Source organism: Scomber scombrus, chromosome 2 (assembly GCF_963691925.1).
Source record: "Scomber scombrus chromosome 2, fScoSco1.1, whole genome shotgun sequence".
In the NCBI taxonomy this organism is placed as follows: Eukaryota; Metazoa; Chordata; class Actinopteri; order Scombriformes; family Scombridae; genus Scomber; species Scomber scombrus.
Genome location: NC_084971.1, coordinates 36,450,972 through 36,459,557, shown reverse-complemented (window position 1 = coordinate 36,459,557; position 8,586 = coordinate 36,450,972). Strand labels below are relative to the sequence as shown.

The following is an 8,586-nucleotide window of genomic DNA, read 5'->3' as shown; positions in this document are numbered from 1 at the left end:
CAGGTAGAAGACCAGCAGGTAGAGGATCAGCAGGTAGAGGACCAGCAGGTAGAGGGCCAGAAGGTAGAGGACCAGCAGGTAGAGGACCAGCAGGTAGAGGACCAGCAGGTAGAGGACCAGCAGAGGACCAGCAGGTAGAGGATCAGCAGGTAGAGGATCAGCAGGTAGAGGACCAGCAGGTAGAGGGCCAGCAGGTAGAGGACCAGCAGGTAGAGGATCAGCAGGTAGAGGATCAGCAGGTAGAGGGCCAGCAGGTAGAGGGCCAGCAGGTAGAGGGCCAGCAGGTAGAGGACCAGCAGGTAGAGGACCAGCAGGTAGAGGATCAGCAGGTAGAGGGCCAGCAGGTAGAGGACCAGCAGGTAGAGGATCAGCAGGTAGAGGGCCAGCAGGTAGAGGACCAGCAGGTAGAGGACCAGCAGGTAGAGGACCAGCAGGTAGAGGACCAGCAGGTAGAGGATCAGCAGGTAGAGGGCCAGCAGGTAGAGGACCAGCAGGTAGAGGACCAGCAGGTAGAGGATCAGCAGGTAGAGGACCAGCAGGTAGAGGACCAGCAGGTAGAGGATCAGCAGGTAGAGGATCAGCAGGTAGAGGGCCAGCAGGTAGAGGACCAGCAGGTAGAGGACCAGCAGGTAGAGGGCCAGCAGGTAGAGGACCAGCAGGTAGAGGATCAGCAGGTAGAGGACAGGTTGATGGTTTTTTACCAGGTCAGAGAGGCGGTAGATGCTAATGTTCTTTGTCTGTTTGCTTGCAGAAAAATAGACCACAAGAAACTTCATGAACTTTTTTCCCTGCTTAAGATTCATACCTGAGGTTTGATTTTGAGTTTGTTTATTTTTCTTCATTTAAAAAAACATTAAGTTAAGGACAAATCATCACTACAATCATTCTGCATCATTTTAAAAATCCCTCGCTTGCTTCTTGAGGAAGCAGCCTGATTGGATGCTAAACAGCCAATCAGGCTGCTTCCTCCCAGTCTGTGATTGGCTGGTTCTGTAGTTCATTTACATACACTTTGCCAACTCGAGCGTGCAAACAGAGTTGAGACTCACAAGTAACATTTTTGTTTGCTTTGATTAATATTTTCTATTCAAATATAAAGAGTGTGCACGCGAGAGTCTCGCTGCACGCTCACTAATGTGGCACAAAAATAGCTCCATGGAAATCCCACGTTTACTTTCACTTTTGATATCATCGTGTCGCAGATAACTTTCTCCCTCCAGATGAAGGTAAATGTGTTTTTTTTCCTTTTTAATGGCTCGTGTTTTTTGAGTTGAAATGACTTTATGAGCCATTGTAAGAAGTTTTATAACTTTTAGATTATACCTGAACGCAGCGGCGGATACAGAGCGTCATTATCGGGTAGGCCTAGGAATGCCTGGATGTGTTATTAAAGAAACAACAACACACAGCGGTACGACGGCGTATTAGGGCCATATATGTTGGGGGGGGGGGGGGGGGGGGGGGGGGGGGGGGGGGGAATAGTTCGCAAAAAAACTCACACACAAATTTGCGAGAAAAAAAGGTGTTTTATTTTGCCAAGCAATCACCTCACTCTGCAACACTGGAGAGAAGTCGTTTGTGCATTGATCTAATTGTGCTTTTCAGTCGGGTTTAACAATAAGGAGATACTTGTGTAACTGAACGTTATACTTAAATAAGTTATAACATTAAAACACAGAAGCTGCTGCTTGAACAGGAAGGACACACATGTATTACTTCACTTTTCTGATCACACGTCAATTACTGCACATACACTCACTTCCGTTATACTCCTTCAAGATAAAACCACATCTTTACAGTGTTAATGCTCAACAGGAATAAACATTAATGGACTCTAACTAAGTGTTTGTTTTCTTAGCCCAGAATCAGCATATTATCCTAAACATCTGGACTTTGAAAAGACATTGCAAGAAAGTGGGAGTTTCAGGATGTGCAGCAATGGACGTGTGATCAGAATACATGTGTGTCCGTCCTGTTCAAGCAGCAGCTTCTGTGTTTTAATGTTATAACCTATTTAAGTATAACGTTCAGTTACACAAGTATCTCCTTATTGCTAAACCCAACTGAAAAGTACAATTAGATCAATGCACAAACAACTATTGGTATCCTATTTTTTATACCCAGCCCTAAAACCTACTGAAGAGGCTCCTCTAATGGCGCTTTTCCACTACACAGTTCCAGCACGACTCGCCTCGCCTCGGTTTGGTTCCAGGAACCTTTTCCATTACAAAATAGTACCTACTCAACGTGGGCGGGGTTGTCATAGCACGGCTCCGCAAAACTGCTGTGACTTCGTTTTATACGCGACACAAACACATAAACAATGGAGGACATGGAGGCGATGGTGTTCTTGCTGCTGTTTGTGGCTTTCTGTCTCACACAAAGCAAGAACATTGAGTCGTATAGCTGTAACTATGGTAACGATGTAACTATGGTTAACATGGTTAACTATCGGCTTTAAAAATGCCGGACGGCTCATGACTCTCCCAGCGACAACTCTTCTGACCAATCAGCGGCCAGCAGTGTGTCGACGTCACATTTAGTACCGGCTTGGCTCGCTTGGAACCTCACCAGAGCAGGTACTAAAAAAGTACCAGGTACCAGGTACTTTCCCTAGTGGAAACGCAAAAAGAACCGAGGCGAGTCGAGCCGAGTCGAGCGAGTCGTGCTGGAGTGAAAAAGCGTCATAATTGTCATGTTACCAGTGCAGGATGGTAACTCAGAGAGCAAAGTGTCTAGAATACAAAGAAAAGAAAAAGAAAAGGAACTCTGAGAAAGAATGATGGAACTAAGATGATTAGTCTACAGAAGATATATCTTGTCAGAATAGAGGGTCTCAGAAGTCACAAGGGGCAAATATCAATGTCCTCATTGAGGCCCTTGGGTCAGGGGGACGACCCACCTTCACCAACATGTTTCTGAAGTTTGGAGGTCTTTTTTACTGTTTTAGGGAGCGGTCAATGCCATTCAAGATAAAACTTTCTGGCACGTGATTGAGTGTTGAGTCCTGTAGCATTAATGTCATTAACTCTGCTGAGAGAAAATATGGATTCTGCAAATGTGTATTTTAGCTGATGTTTTGTATAGTCTCATCTAGCATTATGCGCTACTAGCTCTCTCTCTTTCTTACTTCAATATGTTATAAATGTTGTTTCTTTAAATAATGCTGTGTATGGATTTGATGGTGTTCACATTTAAATATATATTAATAATAAACCCACATAGAATTAGATTCATTGATTGGCTGTACCTTATTGCAGTATTAAATTGTGCACTTTGCTGAACTGAGCATTGGTGCTTCAACACACCCTGCTGGTGAGTCATGGTTACTGCATGTTCAGTTCCTGCATTACTGACATTACTTGTTTGTTAACACCCTTCCCTTCCCCTACCAGCACAGAAAGGCTGGTTTGTCAAAATAGGTTTCCCATGAGTTATTATTTTCTGTACTGTCTGTACATTACATGTGTGATATATTTATGATTTTCCAGGGTTTCTGGGAGATGATGTTTGACTGAAAGCAAGACTCAGCAACAGAGCAGGTAAGATATAAGTTTGTTTTTAATTATTACTTATTTGATTCAAAGCAGAGGTTGATAACAAGTCAGCAGAATCCAAAAGGGAAGCAGCAGGATCAGAGACTTAAACACAATGACCATGGAGCACAATAGAAAGTCTGGCTGTGGACTGGTGTTTGTGAATGAGAAGTCCTTCATGTTGAAAACATTCTGTGATTTTATCAGGGAGAGATGATGACACACAGCATGGATCTGATCAGTGGCGGCTGGTCAATGCAGGGCGCTGGGGCGCCGCCCCATCCAATAATCTAGAGAAAGTCTACTTAAACATATTAAATATAAATTAATTAGATAATGCTAAATCATTATGAAATAAAAAGTATTTTCTTGTAAAATGTGCCTGTTAGTCTCTCAGCACCTGTCAGCATTCATTATAAATCGATTCCAAATTGTATTTTATTAATTTCTATTTGTACTTCCTGTATGCGGGGCACCGGCCTAATGGGAGTCAATGCAAGCCCTCAAACTTTTGACAAGCACATGACCTGAGGCTGCTCTCTGATTGGCCTGCGTCACGTTTCCCATGGGGCGCAGCTCAGTGCGCCCCGGAAACGCCCACTTTTATTGGCAGCGAATTGTTGTTGTTTCATGTTTTTTAATCTACTGTGATTGGACGGTTCTGGCTGTCATTCACGCCTTCCCGTCAGCTGCTGTCACCCAAACTCCTGCTGACGGTAGGTTCAGGAGATGACGTTAAATTGGAGCCGCGGAAATTAAAGAAGATTATTTGGTAATTTCTCTACAAAAACATAATTTCACAAGACTTTCACTAGAAGAGAGAAAGAGGATAAAGCAGCAGCAGGTGATGGAGCAGCTGAGAGTTTCTCCTGCTGCTGTTATGATAAACGGAGCTAGCTAGCTGGATGCAGTGTGAGTTATTCCTTTTATTGCTTAATCTGTTTGCTGTTTCAAAGTGTCAGCACCGAAACGTTGTGGACAACGACAGGGGAACGAGACCTAAAACATCTCTCTGAAAAAATCAAACAGAAAGCTGCAGCCATCGAGACAATAGCATGAAGCTAAGTTGTTTTTAGCAGACTTAGCATTGCTGAGCTCTTTCTGCAGCTGTTTCACCACATCTGGCCACATGTGGACCTCTGCTATGCCAAGCTCCAGAAGAGGAACATAGATTCAGTCAGTGGCTGCATCCAGCAGCTCCAACAGGACATATAAAAGATCAGGTAGTAGCTGCATTGCTGTTATTAATATTGTAAAGTGTTAAAAATACTTTATAAAAGACATATCTATGAAGTGTAAAAAACTAAAATGCATTAATGCAGGATAAGAAATGATGGAAGTAATTTTGACTATTACAGTTGATTTGGGGTACATTTCATTATTAAAATAAGTTAAATAAATTATGCTTAATCACAGCAGTGTATAGTGCTTAATGCGCCATCTATTGTCATGTTTAGGTATTGCAACAACTAACAGATTACAGTGAAATCAGGACTGAAGACACAATAACTCAAATATAGGTGGTAGTGTCTCTTTTTAAGCACATTAACTTATTGGTAACTCTGCTTTAACTGCTGGTATCTTTAAGTGATGTGAGTGAATCTTATCATGTCTAATTATAATTTTTTATTCCTCTCTCTGTGGGTCAGAGATATCATACTGGGACAAACCAGGGAACATTATAGTGTGTTGTGTTATTTTTAGATTGGTTTTCCTTTGTTATTTTTTTTTTTGCTGCGGTATGAAGTGGTGCTACGGCTTGTTTGAAACAGCATCAAACTGCGCCCCCCCAAACATTTTTGTCACCAGCCGCCACTGGATCTGATGGCTGAATTATTGATCGTCACTACAACACATGAATTAGCCAGCCATCCTGACACCTTGCTCATTACAGCTGTCTTTGACATGTTGTGTTGTTGTGGCAGTTAGCCTCTTGCACTTCAATGAGGACAGAAACTATTTCTACAGTGTTGTACATTGTTTAATGCTCAGAGCATCGCTCTCTCACACTGATACAGACATACAAGCTGCTGCAGAGGAATGAGCCCTGAAGAGTGGAGTTAATGCTCCTTCATCTGTTTCACACCAACCTCTGAGGTATGGAGCACAATAGAACGTCTGACTGTGGACTGGTGTTTGTGGAAATGGCAAGTTTTTCATGTTGAAAATATTCTATGATTTTAACAGGGATAGATGGTGACGAGGGTAAACCTGCTGAAAATTCTGGAGTTTTTGTTAGAGAAGGAATTTGAGGACTTCAAGTGGTTGCTAGAGAATGAAAGTCTGGCAGGCTACCAAACCATCAAAACATCCCAGCTGGAGAATGCAGGGAGACGAAAGACTGTGGATCTGATGGTGCAGACCTACCAACTTCATGGAGCTGTGGAGGTGACCAAGAAGCTTTTAAAGACGATCAACATGAATGATCTGTGGCAGATATTATCATACATCTCAGGATCAAAAGGTCAGTCACAGGAAGACAGAAACATGATGTCACTACAGGGTGAGAGCTGCAATTAGATTCCGGATCAGGATATTAAGATTAAGACAGCAGAATCAACATAAATACAGTATACATACATAGACCCTTACTCATCTCAACAGCTCAGTCAGTTTACACATAGTAGTTACATTATATACACACCATACCCACTCCTACTTATACAGCATGTGTCTTTGTATACCACATCAGGCCTGGTATTCTGTGTGAAAAGGGGGGGGTCAAATTCATGGTCTGATTTATTGTCCCACTCTGTCATCAGGTGTGTCAGATGATAAACTGCTGCTGTATTGTGTTTTGTTCTCTTCATCAGATATCTCCGAACTCACAGTGGACCGAAACAAACTCAAAAGATTCGCCACAGTGCCTGACAACAAAAGGGAGCTGACATATGTGACAGAGGGACAATACTATCAGTCTCAGCTGATGTGTACAGAAGATCTGACTGATCACTCTTACTGGGAGTTCAAGTGGAGAGGATGGGTTGATATATCAATGACTTATAGAGGAATGAGGGGGAAAGGAAACAGTTATGATAGATTTGGACAGAATGATCAGTCCAGGAGTCTGAGCGGGTCTGATGATGAAGGTAACAGTCTCGCACAAAAAGAGAAGAACACACCTTCCCACCTCATCCTCATCCACCCCCTCTTCGTCCTCCTCCTCCTCATCAACCTCTTCCTCATCTTCCACATCCTCCGTCTCTAACAGAGCAGCAGTGTATGTGGACTGTCCTGCTGGCCCTCTGTCCTTCTACAGAGTCTGGATCTTCAGTGTCTCTGTGTTCACTGACAAACACACTTCATGCTAACTCAAAATCTACAAGAAAACATCTCTGGGGGTTTTCTTTCATGAATACAATGGGCCTATTTCAGCGATCTATAGCAAACGGCATGTCTAAATCCACTTTTCCTATTTTAACGGTGGAAAGTTATACTGCAGCAGCCTGGTGTCATCAGCTGATTGGCTACAGACGTATCAACATATCAGTCCTACAGTATAACCAGCTGTGGATAACAGACACTGTAAGAATCAGCCACATTCATTAACAGATTAATACAGATGTTTCAACCACAGATGGTCAGATGCTTTTCTTGTGGGTAAAATCACTAAGTGGAAGCGGACCAGCTTTCCTCCAGAAGTAGACGTAGTTCAGAGACCCATTCTCAACAAAAACACCAACAACTCACTCCATCAGGTCAACGTGCATGCAGCTTTGTATTGTATTTGTTGTATTTGTTTATATTTGAAGACTGTAAAGTGAATTCAGACATGTTCTTCTAAACACATTAAATAGGTCATAAATGTATTTCTAAAAAAGGTGTAAAAAGCATTTCAACCATTTAGATTTGAATTGTGGAGCTAGGCTTAGCATAAACCCGCCCTGCTGCTGTAGGTATAAATACATTCAGAGCACATTACTACTGCTACAGTCTACAGGTAGCCAGTTAGCTGAGTTAGCCGCTATACGGCTTAATTTTCTTGCTTTGTGTGTGACAGAAAGCCACAAACAGCAGCAAGAACACCATCGCCTCCATGTCCTCCATTATTTATGTGTTTTGTGTCGCGTAGAAAACGAGCCGTTGCTATGACGACCCCGCCCACGTTGAGTAGGTACTTTATTGTAATGGAAAAGGTTCCTGGTAGCGTACCGAGGCGAGCCGAGTAGTGCTGGAACTGTGTAGTGGAAAAGCGCCAATACAGACTAGTGGAAGGCTCATTCTGTTAATTTAATGGTGCAGGGCGAGAAAATGACCACTGTGTTGGTCTGAAACTATCAAAGACACACATGTTGAGCCCGCCATCCGCTGTGTGCCAGATGGGCCCAATGTGTGTGTGATTTTAAAGACTTTATGTAATATGTAAACTTTCAGGTTTTTTGAGCAGAGTTAAAAAATGTAGATATAGGTTTTCTTTACTTTTGTTTTCACACACACATGCATGTAAATACACACAAATATAAGTTTTTGTAAATGAGATTTTTACGATAATAAACCAGCGATTTATGCAACAAGGTTTTGTTTTGTGTCTATCTGTCATTGATCATTGTGAAGGTTGAAATACAAACAAATTCATTATGAAGGCTGATCACGTTATTATGTACCGGCACGCAAAACAAATCGTTATGCAAATTATTTTATTCCTTCGGCCATTCGGCTGTTAAATGCTCAAAATGCATAACAAGCATAACTCTCTGATCCTGGTTCTTTACATCTCGCTTTTCACTGTGTGTCACTCGTTGGTGCTGATGTTGTTGTCTTTATATAACTTATTCTATTTATTATGAATGGGCTGACTGGATAAATGTATTCTGATTCTGATATTAGTATTTATAATAATTACTGAGCTAACGCATCCATCTCCAGAATAATAAGTTCTAATGATCGATTTTTCTGGAGCAGGAGCAGTTTAAACATTTAGCTGATGTGGGAAAGGTATTCGGCTGTGGTGGAGGTAGAGCGGTCGTCCTCTAATTGGAAGATTGGCGGTTCGATTCCCGGCTCCTCCAGTCTACATGTTGATGTGTCCTTGGGCAAGACACTTAACCCC

General features: G+C 42.4%; 1 protein-coding gene across 1 annotated transcript; it reads left to right on the top strand.

Moving 5' to 3' along the window:
• Window positions 1-1,033: 1,033 nt before the first annotated feature.
• Window positions 1,034-6,744, top strand: LOC133987515 (uncharacterized). The gene is made up of 4 exons (XM_062426911.1): window positions 1,034-1,226; window positions 5,555-5,633; window positions 5,724-6,000; window positions 6,350-6,744. The coding sequence occupies exons 3-4, from the start codon at window positions 5,730-5,732 to the stop codon at window positions 6,742-6,744; spliced, it is 666 nt and encodes a 221-aa protein (XP_062282895.1). The 5' UTR covers window positions 1,034-1,226; window positions 5,555-5,633; window positions 5,724-5,729.
• The last annotated feature ends 1,842 nt before the right edge of the window (window positions 6,745-8,586 follow it).